This window comes from Alligator mississippiensis, chromosome 11, assembly GCF_030867095.1.
Source record: "Alligator mississippiensis isolate rAllMis1 chromosome 11, rAllMis1, whole genome shotgun sequence".
In the NCBI taxonomy this organism is placed as follows: domain Eukaryota; kingdom Metazoa; phylum Chordata; order Crocodylia; family Alligatoridae; genus Alligator; species Alligator mississippiensis.
Window position 1 is genome coordinate 50,637,659 of NC_081834.1, and position 20,034 is coordinate 50,657,692.

Here is a 20,034-nt window from a genome sequence, read left to right on the forward strand (position 1 = left end):
TTAGATATGGTGGGCTGGCCAGGGTTACCCTGTTTGTGGATCTTTGGGAGAATACAGAAAGTTTCTGTGGTGAGAGAGTGGGGGATAAATACAATACATTTTTTCCTGGAGCTGGCATGGGAAGGCTTTGATGATATTTTTTAGTTCCAGAGTGAATTGTGGTGCGGGGTCTCCCCCAACTTCCATATAGTATTTTGTGTCAGAGTTGTCTGTTGATTTCACTGATATAATCGTGATGGCTGAGGATGACTATAGCTCCACTTTGTCCATTGGTTTGATTACCATTTTGTTGTTAGATCTTAAGGATTGTCTAGCTTTTTATCTATAGGGTAAAGAGGTTGTCCTGCTTCTGGCTTTTGTTCGGGATGTGGCTGTTAGCTTTCTTCTTGAAACAGTCTATGTAGTAGTCCGATGTGTGGTTACATCCGCTGGCAGATATTAGGATAGCTTGCTATATTTAGCTTTAGTTGAACCTGCTTGAGTGTGAATTACAGTATTATTTGAACATTTGTTTTTCATTTTTGTACCTGCATTGTCAGCTATAGCCTTGGGCTTGCCTCAACTTTGTGTTCTTGTGTTTATCAGTGTAAGAAAGCAGCTTATACTCTAACTTTATCAACAAAGGCATGTAGAATGTGGGCTTTGTTACTAGCTTAAATTAACTGAATTTGGCACTAACCGACTGAATCAGAGGGATGAGTTGATTGGATACATTAATGAAAAGTGATAAGACAAGACCATTTGAACGGTGCCCAACTGCAAAGCCATTGGGATTTCTGATTTTCTTGGACAGATCAAATTAGGAGGCCGGAGGCATGCCTAAATTAAGACACCACTAAAAGACTGAATTAAGATGCGTTGAGTTTGTTGGAAGAAAAGAATATGCTGACAGGATAGAAATGAAGAGTCATCAGAGGAGTGAAGTTAAAGAAAAGGCATAAAAAGGAGCAACAAGGAAGGTAAGTGTATTCATCATCTATCCAACAACATCGGGACCGTGCCAGCCAAAAGACCACCCAGATGACCACGCTCTACTTTCTGGAATGCCGACTGGCAATCGGACGCTGTAATGGAGTAACATCTTGGATTGAATTAAATCATTAGCTTAAATATTTTCATCTCTATGTATACAATTTACCAATATAACATTTCATGCATTAATAAAAGAGAGATTTTAGTTAAATTGAATTTGTGTGCTCCATCTGGGCTGGTTGAGCTTTAGTGGTCCTTTAGCACTGTCTGCTGGACAAATTGGTGCAGTAACAGAGGTGTCCAGTCCAATGTTTTATTATCGGTTTTTCCTCAGTTGTAGCAGGGGGTTTCATAGATTTCATAGATATTAGGGCTGGAAAGGACCCCAGAGGATCATCAAGTCCAGCACCCTGCCCCAGGGGCAGGAAATCAGCTGGGGTCGTAGGATCCCAGCAAGATAAGCATCCAAATGTGTCTTGAAGGCATTCAAAGTAGGTGCTTGAACCACCTCCGGTGGCAGTCTATTCCAGACCTTGGGGGTCGGACAGTAAAGAAGTTCTTCCTTATGTCCTGCCTGAATCGGTCACGGAGGAGTTTGTGACGGTTCGACCTTGTCATCCCTCAGGGCGCTCTGGTGAACAGACGTTCCCCCAGATCCTGGTGGTCACCCCTGATAAACTTATAGGTGGCCACCAGATCACCCCTGAGCCTGCGCTTTTCCAGGCTGAAGAGTCCCATGGCTTTCAGCCTATTGTCATAATGTCTGTTTTCCTGACTTCTGATCATGCGCGTGGCTCTCCTCTGCACTCTCTCAAGCTTCTCCACACCCTTTTTGAATTGTGGAGCCCAAAACTGGATGCAGTACTCCAGCTGCAGCCTCTCCAAGGCCAAGTACAATGGGAGAATGACGTCCTGGGGTTTGCTTGAGAAGCATCTCTGGGTGCAAGCCAGTGTTTTGCTTGCTTTACTAGCCGCAGCATCACATTGAAGGCTCATGTTCATCTTGTGGTCAATGATGACCCACAAATCCCTTTCATCCATAGTGCTAACCAGCGTAGCACTGCCAAACCTATAAGTATGCTGCCGGTTTTTCCTCCCGAGGTGGAGAACCTTGAATTTTTCGGTGTTAAACACTGTCAGGTTCTTGTCTGCCCATTTGCTGAGCCTGTCAAGATCCACATGGATCACCCTCCTGCCCTCATGTGTGGATGCTTTACCCCAGAGTTTGGTGAGACCCCACAAGGGGAGGTGGCCATGGTCCTGGACCCCAGAGCCTGAAAAAGTGACAGGCAGCCCCTGCAGCTGAGAGCCAGAGGCTCCGTCTGCGTGGAGCCCAGAACAAGGGCTCCGTCTGGGTGGAGGCCTCTGAGGTGCTGGGAGGGGGCCCGCAGACCCCGAGGGGACCCTCAGGTTGCGGTGCATGCCCAGCCGTGTCATGCTGCTGTGAGGGCAGCTACGGCTGGGACTGGCTTCCCTAGCGAGGTGCTCTGGCAGGGTCTCGGGCCCTCCCGCTCACCCTCGTGTGCAAACTCCATGCTAACTCGCACGCCAGGCAGACAAGTGCGCCTGCTTGCGCAGCCTGTTCACAAGGCTCCTTTCATGTGGCTCCCTGGGGGTTGGGCCAAGTAGGAGCCGGGGGGCATGTCCCTCCCCAGCTCAGACTCACCTGTCCCGCAGCTGTCTGGGGTTGGGGTCCGTCCCTCCTGCCACGGGCCCCACCTACCTCTGGCTGTGCTGGAGGTCCTGGAGGTCCCCGCAGCTGTCTGGGGCTGGGGTTGTTGGAGATGGTAGTCTTCTAGTTGTGGAAGTATTCCTTCTGGCAAAGTCTGTGGACAAAGTCTTCTGATTCTCCACATATTAGCATCTTGTCAGTTTTTTCCTCTGGGCAGAAGTTCAGGCCTTTGGAGAGTACATATATTTTAGAATGGGTGTTGTGATAAGTTGCTGGTGTTGGTTTTTTGAATACTGATTTCCTCCTGTGTTACTGCCTGTGTGCTGCCTGGGAGGTGGCTCCTCTTGTGACAGCTGATTCCATTATTTTTAAGTTGAATGGCTCTCATCAGGTATTTTTGGTAGTATGTTTGGGTCTGCTTCTTTGCCACGTCTCGAATCCAACCTTTTATATGACCTGTTCCCCATATTCTGCTTAGGCCACTGCTTCTAGTGTTGGTATTGCCAAATCGGGTGAGGTGCATAGCGGAGCTACAGGGCATCTCATGAGATGATCCTTGTTTTGCCTCTCCTGACAAACATATTGGTTGGTTGCATAGAGACTCCATGATTTCATGAGAAAGTTGTATCTTCAGAGACCCACTCTTAATCTGTTCAGGCTCTACCATATATGCCATCTGTAGTTGGAGCCAGCTGCTAACTACTCACTGTGGATAATTCCTTGTCAGCTCCATTCAACAGCTGTGTCGCCTAGTTTCTCCCATTCTTTGTGCCAAAGAGTAGTTTGGGTATCCTGCATAGCAGTCAGGTACATCTCCAGGTTAATGACTCTTAGTTTAGTAGCATGAGTATCTTCTGTTTAAGTTGATCTCTTTTGGGATAGGTTTGGTGAAGAGGAGGTTTCTCAGTTTTTCTGAAGTTCTCCTGCATAGCTGTGTTGTAGATATGGAGTTATGTTTGGTAGCCAGAGGGCTGCAGATGATGAGTCCCCTTGGGGTAATGTTTGTTTCTTGCACTTGTTTAAGAATAAGATGTCATTGGGTGCATCTACATGAGACATTTACTGCAGAGGTTCCTAATTAGCTCTGCAGTAAACATCTCACATCTACATGTGAAGAGCTATCAAGCAGGAATGAATTAATTAACTCTGCAGCAGAGTAGTATTTGTAAATATAATTTCTATCCTGCTCTGGAGTTTTTTTATTCTGTGGCACTGAATGTGTAGATATTGGAGGGGCTGACTGGGGCACAAGGGTGCTTTGGTGCTGGGGCTACCTGCCAGCTAACTCCATGTTGGAGCATCTTCATGCCCCAGCCAGCCCCTCTGCAGCACACTGAACCAGGCTGGAGCAGCCCCAGGCTGGCAGGCTGGCAGGCCTGACCCTGGACCCCCTGCCAGCTGGGGCAGCTCTGACCCAGTTCAACATGCTTCACTACCAGGCCTACATGTAAACAGCATGCCCAGGTGCAATAAACTAGTACAATAAGTACCGGAGTTTATTGTTCCACTTTACTTGCATTTGTAGATGCGCTCACTGTGTAACCTGGCTTCTTTTTTCTTTAGACTGTGGATTTTTTCATCATAAGCTGCAGATTTCAATATCTTCCCTGTTACAGTTGTGTCAGAGTGATGCAGCCATGATGGTCCAGATGTTTACAGAAAGAGTTTTCACCCAAGTTTTTGTTCCCTCTGCTACTTTGGCCCTGCTGTGTTTGCTTCTCTCACATAAGACCTGAGGAAGGCTACTTTGATACCAGAAAGCTTTCCTATGTCTATCCCAACCATGCAGTTAGTCCAATAAAAGATATCACCCACAACTATTCTTGTCTCTAATGTTAGCTATTTGATTCCTGAGCATTTTAGCTGCTGGTGTGGCCAAGTGGTAGGAATTAAATCATTAGGGGTGAGAAAGAAAAGTTGCTCCTAGGAAGGTAACACACAAAGAAAAGAATCTCAACAGCAGAGAGAGCGAGAAAGGGAAAAGAATGTAGGATTGATTAAAATCTATTTATTTGATAATCTATCTATCCATACAGTAACGGCTTAAGGCTGTGGTCTCTGAGCAAACCTCCCACTGAATTAGTCACAGGGGAACTATTGTGGATAGGCATGAATATGTAGTCCTGAATTTCTGGCATAGTCTATAATGAAACGTAAGATTCACTCTGCTTTTCAAACTAAGGTTGCCACTCCCAGTGTAGGCACAAGGCAGGCTGAATTTGCACCTTATGAAGTGACTAAATCAGAACATAAGTTTTCACAAGCAGAGGGTTTACCCCTCTCCAGTTCAATAAAAGACCATTGAAAATATTTAAAGGCCAAAATTAAAAAAATACAACAACAGTCTGACAAAGACACAATCTCCCTTTGAGGAACATAGTACCAACAAAGTAATTTGCTAAAGGAAAATATCAAATTCCTAGCTTTTTAACATTTTGCCACTTAGAAATAAGTGAGTAAAACTTCTTTTCCAATAAAAAATTCTTTTAAATGACAGTTAAAAATGTGTTTTTTTTCAACTCAACATTTTCCTATAAAGTTTCATTCTAGGGCCATATCAAGTGGAAGCGTCTGTTTTGAAAGGAATAGCTTTATTTTGTTTCAAGTAAATATCCTTTTATTTCAATATCAAAATTTTTAATTTTGGCTGCAAATTCCAGCCTGTTTCATGTTTATGTTTCTTAATTCAAATTGTATAGACAGCCCTGTTCCATGAAATAGTTACACACATGCAATAATTTTCCTCTCTTTTGTGATAAAAAGTAGCGTTAACATATCAGAATTTCTGACCAGCTGCACCTGAATCGAAGGAAGATGTCTATTTTTGGGCATTTTCAAGTTCCTTGAGTAGCGATCCCCCTGGGGTGATGAAGCTGCTGCTGTTACCAGCCCCCCAGGCCCCACGTGCACTGAAGCAGCCCCAGCTCAGGAGATACTGTTACTACATCACTGCTCCTCTCCTTCCCCATTTCCTCCTCTCTGCTTCTTGGAGTTAAACCTGGAGTGGGAGAAAGGCTGGGAAGTTTAGCAGGCACAAATACAGCCAGCTAAGTAGGGAAAAATAATCCCAGTCAACCTGGGGCTTTGAAAGGGACTGCAGGTTGCTCTGGGGTGGGTATTGTAGGGTGTCTTTTGGTGAGTGTGTTTTGTGCAATGTTTTTCCACTGTAGGGAAGGAGATCAGGAATGGAGACAGCTGTGTCCCCCACGCCAACACTTGTGAGAGAGGGAGGCATGGCTTAGAAGGGGCAATAAAGGTGTGTGAGTCAGGGAAGTGGGCATGAGCAGGGATGGGGGAGAGTCTGGGTGGTGGAGGGGAGTTGTTTTCTTTTCAGAGGTATTGAATGTGGATTGGGAAGCCAGGGTGGGAGTGCTCTCCTAGGGCTGAAGAAGGGATGTCACAACTCCTTGCTTTTAAACTTTTTGAATTGCTTTGGAAACTTTTTTTGGGGGAAGTGTTCTTTTTTTAATGTAGAATTTTTTTCAGCTTTTGTATTTCTCTCTTTATTCCAGGTTGCCCTGAGCTTTTCTTGGGGAGGGGGGGCATATCAATTTAACAAATAAATACCTTTGCTACTGCAAGACATGGCTCTCTGGGTAAATGTGATTATCTTCTATTAGACCAGCTAAATCGTTGGAAAATCTTGATACTGTAAGACAGTTATTCTCAACCTGAGTGTTTGCTGGGGTATTCCAGGATGCAGTGAGATCCTTTGAAGGGTGTCCCAAGAAGTGTGGGAAGATAAACAGATAGAGGCAGGCTCAGGTTTCAGGTGGGCGGAGATAAACAGATAAAGGCAGGCTAAGGCTTTCCCTGCCTCCCTGCTCCCTCTGCAAGGAGGTAAGCCCAGGAATAAATCAGTTTATGTTTTGAAATTAGGTGTGTTGCTCAATCCACAAGTTATGGAGGGGGGCTTGAGTCTAAAAATGCTGAGAAACACTGAGTAAGTTATGATTATTGAGGGTGGCTGGACATATAAACTGGATTATGCCTGGGTTTGGATAACAGTGTTTCCATGGGTTTTGTTCCCCATAAGTAACAGATCAATAATTCCAATTTATCCATGTTTTCTGTGTGAGCACAATAAACAGAAACATGCCTTTTCCCTCCCCCCCCGCCCCCCCCCCCAAACAGGTTGATTTCAGGACAGGAAGTTTAGCAAGCTTAGGAAGCTAAGTGGAAACACCCAGTTCCTGCTGCAAAGAGAAATGATTTTAGAGCTTTGAGAAACTAAACTTAAGCTGCTGCACATCCCGCGGGGAGCCATGGCCACAGGGAATCCTGTCCAGAGCCTGCAGGATGGGGCATCTTGTTCAATCTGTCTGGATTATTTTAAAGACCCAGTCACTATAGATTGTGGGCACAATTTCTGCCAAATCTGGATAAGTTAAGAAGTTTCAGGTCTGGCATCAGTTCCCAGCTGCAGATGTTTAAAAGTGGTCCTCTCTGTCTGGAAATACAAAAAGTTATTTACTGCTTTTGGCTATTGTTAGTGCTATTGTAATGAAAATGTAAGTGGCTGCTCTCGGCTAATACCTCCTTCTCCCTCTATCACTTCTTTTTTAAGTGTTTCTTACCACATTACAGTGCAAGACAGCTTTGTAACTCCGAAATGATAGTACATGCAAGAGGGAGACAAAATGTGGATAATCTAGAGACAGATAATCTAATCTTGGTGTGCAGTCCAGAGGAGGCTTCCCTTAAATGCTCTGTAGTACAAGAATATAGAGACACAACGATTACAGTGACATCTATAGGAGTTCAAGGGTATCCAGAAAAAAAACCCTTATTTTGCTTTGTTTTTGCAAAGAAAGTCTGACATTTCCCCCTTTAATATATTCCCTCCTCCTTCCTTTCATCCACTTCTCTATTTTATTAACCAGTGTTGACACTTTTTTTCCCCCAAAAGTTGACAAGTATTTGGGGTTGTCTGTTTGCTGGGTTGTTTTTTTGTTTTGTTTTGTTTCCTTGCTTTCAGTTTTACCAGGGTGGGGGTGGGGGGATTCTCTTTTTTCAACTGGGGGAGGCAAACAAGCAAAAATATGGACTTCTTTCTGATCTGTTTTGTTTTTGCTTATACCTCCTCTCCTAGGGTAAATGAAAAGCTTGGCTTATTACATCTCAGGCAATCCTAAAGGAGCTAAGAAACAAATGGCATTCCCAGTCCATGACAGTTCATGATTTCAAAATATGTTTTGTTCTTTATCAGGATGAAACCAAGACCATTAAACATTTCAGTGAGGAAGAGAAAAGAAATAACTTGCTTATTCCAGAATAATAAATACCCGCAGCATCAATATTGTTTTTCCCTTAGGAAAAAGTTGAAGACCATGTCAAGGCTCTGAAGGAAGAAGGAAGGAAAGAAAGAAAGAAAGACTTTGACTTTTAAGAAACATTTATTCCAGGGAGGGTGATGAATGGGGGGCAGTAAAGACCATATACAGGTTGGCCTGAAGGTCTGGACCTCAAGGACAAGGCCTGGGCTCATGGCCTGTAAGGCCTGCCCGCACACTCTAAACAAAAAACAAAACACAAAGGACAAAAGAAGTATATATACAGTTCTGCCAGTGGGGACGCCCAGGGAGACCTCAGGACATCAGGGGTCAGCCCACATGGACAAAGCCCGAGGTTTCAACTCGCTGGACCCACCCCCACACCCTGAGCAGGTGGTGGCGTCACAGGGCAAAGAGCAGGTGTCCCCCCCTTGACTCAGGACAGTGCCCCCTTGACAGCCCGGTGTTCCTTAAAGGTGGGCATCATCCGCTGGAGGACTACATGCTCGAACTCAAGTGAGAGGCGGGCCTGCATCAGCAGGAGCAAGAGGTGCAGGACATTGTCCATCCTGGTCTCGGTGAACCAGTTTTGCCGGCTCTTCAGGGTGGCCATCTTGGTCTGGCCCACCAGTAAGTTGGCCAGGCTGCCTGTGGCCCACTCAGCTGCCTGGTATGGGAAAGAGTAGATGCAGGTGTCCTCCGAAACGTCCCAGCCCAGTGCCTGAAGCAGCACCCTGAGGGTGGCAAAGAGCAGCCACAGCTGGAGGAAGTCAAGGAAGGCATGGAAAATGTTCTCTTCCAGCAACCCCGGGCAGAAGGGGCAGGCCACTGAGGCCACCAGGTCCAGGTGGCGCACAAAGGTGCCAGTGGCCAGGATGCTGTGCACCAATCTCCACTGGAGGTCACTGGTCTTCTTGGTGCGTGCCTTGTACAATGTGTGCCATGCTGGGGTCCTGGACAATGCCAGGCACCACCGCCACATGGTGTCAGGGTGGCTGGCCAGTACCTGGGCATGCTGAGTGCACACCACCCATGCGTAGAGTCCTCTCCAGGGCACTGTGCCAAAGGGACAGCCTGTGTTGTTTCTGGGGGGCATGGGGAGCCTCAGCAGTGTGTCAGGCCTGTCAGCCAGCTCACTGGCCACCGCTGGAATAACTGGCAGTGGTGGGAAGGCATCGCCCACAATGTCCGTGGTGGGAAGGGCCTGGTAGGCCTAGAGGTAGCCTTCTAGGGTGGCTGCTGCCTCCATCAGGAGGGTGGCCCTAACGGCCTCCAGAAGCCAGCCCATGGTGCGGATGGAGTGCAGGGCCCACCAGGCAGCCAGGGCCTCAGCTGACAGCCAGCCTGACTGAGCAGGGTCCAGGAGGCACCCTGGTGAGTGGTGTGTGCCTTGATGAGGGCAGCCACAAGGCTGGCAGAGGCCAGACTCTGCACAATATGCTGCAGGGCCGGGTTGTGGACCAGGGGCTCCTGAAGCAGCTGCAGGAAACACAGGTACCTGGCCTGGGGACAAAGATGGAAGGCTGCCCGCCAGGCCCGCACCATGCTGTGGTAGAATGGGGGAAGGACTGCCCCATTCAGGAAGGTGAGGTCCAGCATAAACAACTTCCGGTCAAAGCCAAGGCTCCCCACTCAGTGCAGGACCCGGCATGCCAGCTGCCACCACGGGAGGTGGCCCTTGGCATACAGGAGCCACTGGAGGACTTGCAGTGGTAGGCAGCCACCCTGCTGGTCAGGTCTATCAGGCCCTGGCCTCACTCGATGATGGGCAGGGAAAAGGCAGCTCACGGGAGCCAGTGGCATCCATTTCAGAAGAAGTCCACTAGGATACGCTGCAGCCTCTCGAGCAGCTCCAGAAGAAAAAAAAAGAGAAAGAAAAGAAACTCCTGGAATTTAAATAGTCATAAGACAGGAAAAAATGAAGAATATCCGGTGGGTGCCAGTTGTTGTTAATCTTCAGAGGAAGGGGGGCTTTTCATTTAGGTAAATATGTTGCCACTCTAGCCCTCAGTTTATTGTGCAGTCTTCCCTCCCACCTTCTGCTTCCCTTCCCCCTATAGGAGTTTCTGTTAGACCGCGACTCCATGCGGCGCCCAACGACTAGGGAGACGACAGTCCAGCTACCCGTGGATCCCGTTACTCATTAGGCAGAGCAGAGCAAGCAGGGAGCAAACACCGGCACACATTGCTTGCAACAGCTTTATTCTGAATGGAGACAGCTTTGGAGTAGCTCCCACAAGTTAAGACCTTGACTCCTGCTCTTTAGTCAATGGGCGGACTTTGTCCAGAACCTGGAAGCTTCTGGAGGCTTCTTCACCAATCACTATTCACCTTTTTGCAAATGTTCATCTCGGATGCTGTTACCAATTATGTGTTGTTTCCACATTCCAGTCTGTTTTTCTGTCTCATGTTGTACCATCTTCCACCTTTTTTGGGCCCCTGTATCTTATCTCGTACCTTAGTGTAGCTGGTTCACAGCACACAGACTCACACAGATTCACTCGCTGCTTTTTTCTCAGAAAATGGTTGACACAGTTAAGATGGTTACTTAGCATAAGCAAATGGCTGGCTTAGCTATCATTCTGCCTTGTGGTCAGCAGCTCTGCTAGGCTACAGGTTAACACCTTTTTATTCAGCTGCAGATTCAGTGCTTCCTAATATCCAAATTATTGTTACCCTAACAGTTTCTTTAATCTCCATGTGTCTCATAGAGATGTATGTGCGGACACTTCCTTCTTTGTGTGTCACTGTACCTGTTTAATTCTCAGGGTAGACGTCTGACACCATGGAAAAACTTCCATTGGTATCAGTATAGCTAAGAGTTTCACCTTCTATGTCTGAGTGGTTGAGAACATCATGATAGGCAAATACAATTGCAACAGTTTGTAAGCTATCTTGCAGTACTTGATAGTTGTTTGTTGTTTTTTTTTGACCCCAAGACACCCACCTCTTTTGTGCTGCTTTCTTGAACAGGGTGGAATAGAGTTGTCTTTAGGTGTCTGAGTCCACTTTCACCTAACAAGTGGAAATGGATCTAGTCTATCGTGCTCTATTGAGGACTCAATGATACGTTCCAAGGTTCTAACCTGACCTTTACCTATTTGTACGTGGTGGTGCTAGAAAAAGAAGCAAATGGAGAAGCAGAAGCTTATGTCTGATTTTTCAGCAACTGCATCATCTGGAAGAGGAGCAGCTACTTGCCTTAGCTCAGCTGGAAGAGATGGACAAAGGTTTTGAAGAGGCAGAAGGAAAATGTCAACAAGCTCTCCAGGAAAATAATTTTTAAGCCAGACATTCCTACAGGTGAAGCTGTGTCTGGAGAAACCCCAGAGGCTGACACAGGAAAGGGAGGACTTTTGTATGACTAGGCATGGGGAATTAATGTAGCTTAACTGGAAAACCTGTTGACTGCAAATGACTGCTTCCCCTCCCCCCCTCTCCCTTCCCCAGGCAGAAGGGGATCCCCAATGTGTGTCCTTGTGCTCTCGCTCTCCCCTCTAGGACATGAGAAGCACATTGAATAGGTATGTAAATCCTCCTCTCATTCTCCTAGGAACAAGGTTAGGAATTTGAATATAACTTTTTAAGGTAGGCTTATTGCCAAAAATGACTACTCTCCTCCACTCCATTCCACCCCCACCCCCATCCTGAGTGGGAAGTAGCTGCCTGAAGACTTTAGGCTGGAAGCTTGGGTCTGCCACCTCTTGGTGACCTGTTCTGTTCAGGTTGGTAATTATGAAAAATCTTCCTCCCCTAGTGGTTTGCAGATGGGTGTGAAATAAATCGTACATCACAATGGTCTCTATTTCAATGCCTAGTAGATACATGACAGTTTTCCAAAAGCAACAGATCATATTGGCTGTGATGGTAAGTAAGTCGGGGACTGTAGTGTCAATTTTCCTTATATCGGTGCCAATATGGTATGGGACCAATGAATCAGTGTACCTCTACTTTTAACCACATTAGCAAGCAGCTCACATAAATAAAAACTGGCTGAATTGCTGATCCTGCTGCCTGTGTCCAAGAGAAGGAAAGTGAAATGTGAACGTGTAACTATCAGGAATCAGGAATTTCTGAAAACAGCAATTCTGCAGCTGCATAAGTTCCACGTACGTGCCAGGGCTTCTTCCACATAACTGATGACAGTGGCTTAGTGTGGGTGTTAGATGAGGTGCGGTCAGGAACATGTGGCCAAAGCCAGGGCTCTATGAATGCACAGGCAAACTAAGCACATGCTTGGGGCCCTGAGCTGTGACGGGTCCTCGTCCTTCGCTCCAAGGTTGTGGCACCCCTCAGGCAGGCAGCTAGTGGGCCGGGGACTGCCCCAGCTTGGAGACTTCCCTATATATATCCACACACATGTCCAGGAGGGCTCCGGAAAGAGTTGCATATATATATATATATATATATATGTGTGTGTATATATATATATATATATATATATATATATATAGTAGGGGACCATGAGTTTGTTTGCCTAGGGCCCACTAAAAGGTTAATCTGGCCCTGGTCAAAACAGGCAACCACCCTGATTTAGATCTGCCCCTGGAGACAGGAGAGTTGCTGAGCTTAAGGGGACTGGGCTCTGACCTCTGTTCAAACATCATGGATGTGGATGGGGTGGATGGGAAGGCCTCCTGCTTTCTGGCCAGGTGTCCTCATCATCAGGCTATTGGGCTAGCAGATAGGAACACTCAATACCAGCATCTTACTTTCCAGCAGGTTCATGTGAATGATGATATTATTTTGTCACTGGACAAAAGAGAATCCCAGACTGCATGAGCCAAAACCAGCAGTTGTGTGTCTGAGTCATCATTACCAAGGAAGTCTAGGGCTTCTTCCATAGAACTGTTGGCACAGGTACTTAGTAATCACTTCTCTTGAAGAGCTAAACAGGGTGCAGCCTTCATAACAGATTTTCAGTCAGCAGTTTTGCCAGAAAAGGGAAGTATAAATTGCTCAACACCTATCTGCTAGCTCTGGGCTCTCATTGCCCAGAGAAGCACTTTAACCCTGATATGCCCCTGACTCCCTTCATCTGTTCCATTCTTTATTAATATAGAATTAAGGTTTCCACAGGATGACTCTTGTCCCCCTCTTTCCCAAACATCAAGTTCAGCTCTGGAAACCAGGACGTAGAGTTAACATAGACTACTCCAGTTCCATCAGTGTAACTTTGATGGCTGAAGGTGACAATAGCCTCTGGAGTTGGTTCAGTAAAGAAGAGGGACAAAAAATAAGAACAGGCATGAAGGAATGACTAAGAAAATATGTTTCTGTGTTGTGCTGTTTAAAATAATAATAATAAATTTCAATCTTAATCTGTAATTGGAGCATAGGATCCAAGAATCATAAAACTGTAGGGCTGGAAGGGACTTAGGGTGCTCCCAAGCACCCTAATCTGTCACAGGTAAAACAGGGGGGTGAGGGCGCTATCACGATCCTGCCACTGCAAGAAGGAAAACCTGTTAAAATACAGGCTACAGAGGGCAGCAAACCCCACCATGGTCCATTCCTGTCTAAATGTGGGGTAAAATTCCTTCCAGATCCCAAATGTGGCAATTAGTCTGACCTCAAGTGGAGAAGCAAACCCTCTACCCGGGACCTCTGTGTTTTTAGTCCCAGCAATAGAATTGGCATACTCTAGTACAAAACACCAGCCTTGGCTGCAGCTAACACTCAATACTTCTCAGGAAGGCAACTTCCTCCCACAGCCTGATACCTGCAGCAACAAGAAAGGGGAAAAAAATCTTACTGAAACTATGTGCAAATTAACAAAGTCCAAAAGCATGGGAAAAACAAACAACCTCCACAGTGTGCTGCAATGTGGGGAGCTCAAGCACAACTCCACACATCACACACCCTGACTGGAGAGAGACAGCTCCCCTTCTGTTATTCTGTAAATGTAGCCTAGCTCCTTTCATGTTTTGTTGTAACTAATCTGCTTGTGAGCTCTGCTTCATTCTCCTTGGCTGAGCAAGCTTCTTTCCAATTCCCACCTGCTCTGGACTGCAGAGCTCTTCTCATGATCTCCAAGTGATGCACTTGGGGGGGATCTCCTGGGTGCCCAGTGGTTGTTCTTCACAGTATACTCTAGGCACAGCTGCTCCTAGATCATCCTTGACCAATGTTTATACCTGGCTGCAGAGTTCTCACTGAGATAGGGGGGATGGAGCACGTGGGCTTTGGGGGACTTAAAGGGAATCTTTACACGTGCTTCAGGGGTGAGAGGCAGGGGTGCTTTAATTAGAGCAGCTCCAAGACCCACTCTAATTAAAGTGCCCACAGCATCTCTTGTATCAGCATCCCTGTGCTTCAAAATGATGGTGGGGGCCATACATGAGAAGTGGAGCCTGTTGTAGCACGTTAGATATCACGCTTCACCAGACTTGATTAATCAAGTCGGCTTCAACACACTATTTACAGTGCATTGGAGTAGCTGCCCCACATGTCTACAGGCAAGGAGTATGCTTCATTTTGACAGTTTTAGAGAACAACACTATACAGCAAAGGCTGGAAATAGAGCAGATCCTACCCCTGTATCCTGTTACCCTCAAACCCATGAAATGACTCCAAACCTATCTCCCAGAGCTAGCAGATTGGTGTTGAGCAATTTATAATTCCCTTTTCTGGCAAAACTGCTGACGGAAAATCTGTTATGAAGGCTACATCCTGTTTAGCTCTTCAAGAGAAGTGATTACTAAGTACCTGTGCCAACAGTTCTATGGAAGAAGCCCTAGACCTGCTTGGTAATGATGATACAGACATACAACTGCTGGTTTTGTTTGGACAGAGGTCAGAGCCCAGTGCTTTAAAAGTGGCCAATTGCATGACAATTTAATCTTCATCTAATGAGGGATCAGATGAAGGTGCTGCAAAGTGGAGTGACTCAGGAAACTCTTGTCAAACCCAGTGCACAACTGGGGCTAGGCTTACGCAAGGAGCTATGGACTAAGGTTGCCAGAGCCAGGTGAACCCCAGCCCACAGCTCCCTTTACTTTCCTTCTCCCCACTCCCTTCCTGCAGACAGCACAGGAGCTAGGAGGGTAGGGGCAGGGGTAGGGGAGAAAGGATGCAGGCAGGTAGCCCCTCTGCTGGATTGGCTCTAAAATAGAGCTTGATCCTCACCCCCTTGACCTACAGTGACAGTCTAACTCAGGGGCTTGCTCTAAGTCATGGCAATTTGTAGGGATAGCAAACTCACTTACCCTCCTGCTGGCACTCAAGCCAGTATCTGGTTTACAGGGCTCTGCACAGGCTGGATCCAGATCCCCCACCAGCTGTGGGGGGGCAGGGGTGGGGAAGGGGAGGCAGTGGCAGTGGTAGTTGGGACAGAACAGTGTCAGCTCAGGGAGCCTCGGAGATTACACAGCCGTCATTCACTCCCCCAGTGCTGAAACAGATATCCACTGGAGGGCCATACCTCCATTTCAGTGGCTGTTCCTTACCTACCTGTCCCACCACCAAATTCCTGGTCCCTCCAGGAGCCCTGCAGATGAAGGGACAAGACTCTGCAAACTGGATCCAGCCCATGGGCCTTACTGTTGAAAACCCTGTTGTTAGGCATTTTCTCCAAGCTTTCAATCACTGCTGTGCTTTATATTGGCACCCCTCCCATTTTCCCACATGCAGCCCCCAGACCTGGTAATGGTGCCCAATACTGGTCTCACCAACGCTGTACAAAGAAACAACCTTGGCTGTCCCTGGGGCATTTCCTCACAGCATCGCACTGGGAGCTCATGGCTGGTTGTTTGCCCACTCTAACCCCTAACTCCTGCTGACAGTCACTGTTCTTATGTGGCATGTGAGGAGCAGGGTTTGAATGCACACCCAGCTATATTGAAGACCCACAACACCCAAAAGAAGGGAACGGAAGAGCTTGTGGTTGGTATCCAGGCCAGTGCAAAAGCTCACTGTGCTGTTATGTTGACACAGCACATGTGGACTGATAGAAACAGATTGTGGATGAGACGGGAACTGCTCATTTGCTTCTGAGGCACTCAAGCAAATGCATGGTACACCACTCACTAGCCTCCCACACCGAATAATGCAAAATCTTTCTCACCTCATCAGGTGCAGCAGCTTTGCCCTGGGCTCCCCGGCACTGCAGGTGTGAGCAGTGTTTGTGGGGAGGAGGAGGCTGTCACTGAGGTTCTGCAATGCCCTGACATGGGAATTATATCTCTGGGTGCACATTCACCCTGGCCCCAGGAGGGGCTCTGCCTGCCCCAGGGATGGGCTAGTACCCAGCCTGACACCTCAGGGCCACAAGCCGATGTCCAACCCAGCCCAGCTCAGCAGGGACTGACAGCGGCTCTCAGCCTAGCTAATAGAGGGTTGAGCTCGCTGTATGTGACATGAGCATCTTGGGGTCTCAATCCTGGCTCTCCCTGGCACTGCAGGGGCACTCCCTGGCACTGCACTGAATGGCCGTGTCTGCAGTATGACAGTAGTGACAAAGCATCTAAAACTCTCACAAAATGCTGTGCTGAGAGGATCTGGAAGAGGAGACTGAAGCCTGAGACTCTTTTCCTCAGAAGAGCGAACAAGGGAACTGATAATAAGTTGGCATGAGATGCACTTGGGGCTGTGGCTACATGGCCCAGCCCTGCCCTAGGGAGGGCCCTGGCTGGAAGCTGACAGCCCACTGCAAGCAGCTTGTCAGGGCGAGGGGTTGGGAGTGCGGCAACTTCCCCCAGGAACACTATAAGTAGCAGCTGCAGAAGTCCTTGTGGTTGGTGCCTGACACTCCTGGTGCCATGGGGTCATTGGTGCTGCTGGGCTTGGCCTTGCTCTGGGCCGGACTGGCACTAGCTGCAGTGGTTCCTGATTTCAGTCTCTGCAGCGAGTATTTCTATGGAGGAGTTGTGCCCCAGGGGTTGGGTACTCCAAACTCAGCAAACATTTGCCAGAAGCTAGAAAGCAAATATCATTTTGCAACACTCTATGACAAGAGCTGGAGAATCCCAGTCTGGGCAGCGTACAAGTTGGGTACAAGAAAGGGCCAGGTGCAGTGTGAAGGTAAATGGAAGGTGGAGCCGCAGGTGAGTTTCCCTTCTGAATCCCACCTCATCACTCCTGATCACTTTGTCCCTACCCCATGCTCCCATTGCTTATCCAAGGTTTGGAGACAGAAGGAATCCCCTGGCTCATGAGGTGAGAATATAGGGACCCTTTATCTAGTCTAGGAGTAATAGCCCCTCTGGAAAGCTGGGATCCCCCCCCAGTCACAAGGAATGGGTGAAAGCAGAGAGCTCCTGAGGACTTTTCTGGTAGTAGGAAAGTCTCTGCTTGGGTTTGGGAGCCAAGGGCAGAGTGTTTCTTCCTCTTGCCATTGTCAGAGCCCCATCCTGGAGAGCTGGGCTCATCCCCAGGGCAGGAGACTAGTGCTGGCCTCCCACTGCAGCACACAGGGCACGTTCTGCCTCTCAAATGACTACCTCAGGCTCTGTCCAGGTTGAGGCACCCACTGCAGATAACACTAAGGCTCTTTCCTGCAAACCTGAAAACAAATTCCTGAAAATGCCATTGGGATTTATTATGTGTGTACATTTGGAAATGACTAATTACACATTAGCTGATAAGTTACACTGAAGATTTTGCGTATAAATCAATGGGATTCTGGCAGGAATTCAATGCACTGACTAATTAGACCACAGTGCTGAGTGACTAATTAGCTGGATTGTGCTGTTCCTTTATTGTGGGTTACACAAAGGCTGTGGCTGAGAAGAGGTGCTGTAGGTTTTCTGGCTTGTGTGGATTCATCATGTCTGCATTTTAAGTGCAGTTTTCTCTTTTTTCTGTTTTGTTCTTTTAACTTTATCTTTATTATACTGCCTCCCAGTGTCTAGGGATGGAAGATTTCATCAAGGAGAAGCTGAGATCAAATTATGTCATTTAAGCATAAAAACCCTCCTGACTCCTTTTCAGTTAGGAAAGAAATAGTAAAAGGCAGGAAATTCAGAGCAACCTTTGAATTGACTGTGCAAAACTCCATATACTTCAAATCTAGAACAACTTTTAACTGCCCCACAAAGGCCCAAAGGCCTTTTCCCCTCCATTATTAAAATAGCATCATTGATAGTGCTCTCAAAAGAGCAGTGTCTTTCTGAGTCATTTCACACCAACCTGCCACTGACACCAAGGGCCAAATCCTACTCCGCCTCCAAGAGGTACTTACACAGCTGCAAAGACATCTAAATCACTAAAAAAGAGGGGAGCATTCAGAGGAGGATAATGCAGATGCATAGAGTCAGGAGACAGACAGAGACCAACCAACAGGGAGGCAAAGAGATTGGTTTGGTCTCAGATTTCTTGCTGCCCCAAATCTGTGTCAGGACCATCTGGATAGACATTGTTGAAAGTAAGGATCTATGCTCTTCTCCCTTCCCAGCTGTCCAAGGCTGAAGATCCAAGCCTGGAGAACATCCAACGAATGACTGAGGAAAAGAAGCTGAACTTAAAGGATCCTAGCGTCCTGAAGAAAAGCCAAGCCATTTTACAAGATTATGAGAAAACAGGCTATGATCAAGGACACCTGAACCCAAATTCCTACCAGTGTGGAAAAGGACACCGAGAAGCCACCTATACCCTCACCAACGCGGTCCCCATGCACCCCGAATTCAACCGGAAAATATGGTATGCACTGGAACGAAACCTTAACAAGCAGTTAAAAGTCAAATGTATTAATGTGAAAGGGACCCCCTTCCTTGTGACAGGAGTAGTGCCCAACACAAACCTGAAAATCCCTGATAAGGTGGAAGACCAAAAAAAGAATATTCAGAGAGATGACGCAAGGGTGGTGGTCCCCAGCCATGTCTGGACAGCTGTTTGCTGTGATCATTCAGACAATAACAAAAAATTTTCTTTCGCTTTCCTTGGGGAGAACAAACCAAATTCTAACCTGGAGCATCTAAGTATGGCTGAGCTGAGTACCAAGCTGAGGCAGCTCTATGGGTTTGCAAACACTCATGCTGTCGAGATTTTTAAAGATGACTGTAATGCAGGGAGCGCAGAGGCACAAAATATTGCATCGGCAATAGAGGCAGAGCTGCGCAAAGCTGCATCGAAGAGGGAAGGGGATGACTCTTCCCACACCCTTCCTCCTCCAAAGAAACCAAAGGATGTTCAGGGTTAGCTTAGATTAAGTTAGTGGGAAGCAGAAGTAATCCTTAGCAGAAGAACAATACTTTGTGTGTATAATGGGGAAGTGAATCAGCAGAAAGAGCTCTCAGTAAACCCTGTAAGTGAATCTGCTTTTACCCAGCTGTACCCCAGGACCCAGGTAATAGTGTAATCGTGTCATACCCAGATGGGCTGGCAGCCCTGTCTTTTTTCTGGACACTGGAACTCGTGTGTTGGGTCAGTGCCTGGGGATACCCATTATTTATCCTGGGGAAGTGGTTTCAGCTGCTGGGTTGGCAGGCTTTTGATAAATGTTGCAGTGGTGATTTTCATGCTCTTGGCCAGTCTGGGTGGGTTGTGATTCATTTATGATTAGTTTTTTATACCCAGTTTTGTGTTAAAATTTCACAGTCTGCTGATCCCATGTTTGACCACTCTGTTCGTTCACCAAGTTTGGGAAATAAAAAGATTGAGGAAAAAAAAAGTGTCAGAGTCAACTAGTACCTTGGGTTTGTGCACTACTGCATTGACTTTGCCTTGCCCCTGTGCTCACTCCCCTCTGCTACAACTGCTTCTACACTAAAGCAATCTGTCCCCAGCCTACCCTAACTTTGATACATACCAATTTCCAACCCCTACATCCAGCCTGCTTCTGATCTGCCTTGCTGCCCATCTAAATTCAACCCCCAGCTCATCCACCTTCCTCAGTCAAACCTGCTACTCAGAACAACTCCCTTTTCCTTGGGATGCTTTTTTACACAGAAGTAAAGTCAACCCCACAGGCCAGGAGCTATTCCTCTTCCCAGCATGGGGCTTCCGGGAGTGTCTGCTGGCTGCCCCCACATCTTTGAAGGGTTGAATGCATCCCCTGCCCTTAAACTAACAGAGAATATCTTTGGAGAGAAATTATTCCTAATTGCTTTGCCCTCACTTCCTTTTTTCTCAGCTCCAGAAACATTGGGGTTATTCAGTCTTATCTCTGTGCTTGTTGGG

The 20,034-nt window shown here is 47.1% G+C and overlaps 1 protein-coding gene across 1 annotated transcript; it reads left to right on the plus strand.

The window, feature by feature from the left end:
- The first annotated feature begins 16,611 nt into the window (after positions 1-16,611).
- Positions 16,612-19,525, plus strand: LOC102559176 (endonuclease domain-containing 1 protein). Its single transcript, XM_006267471.4, has 2 exons — positions 16,612-16,961; positions 18,311-19,525. Exons 1-2 carry the CDS (start codon positions 16,677-16,679, stop codon positions 19,052-19,054), a joined length of 1,029 nt encoding a protein of 342 aa, XP_006267533.2. The 5' UTR covers positions 16,612-16,676; the 3' UTR covers positions 19,055-19,525.
- The last annotated feature ends 509 nt before the right edge of the window (positions 19,526-20,034 follow it).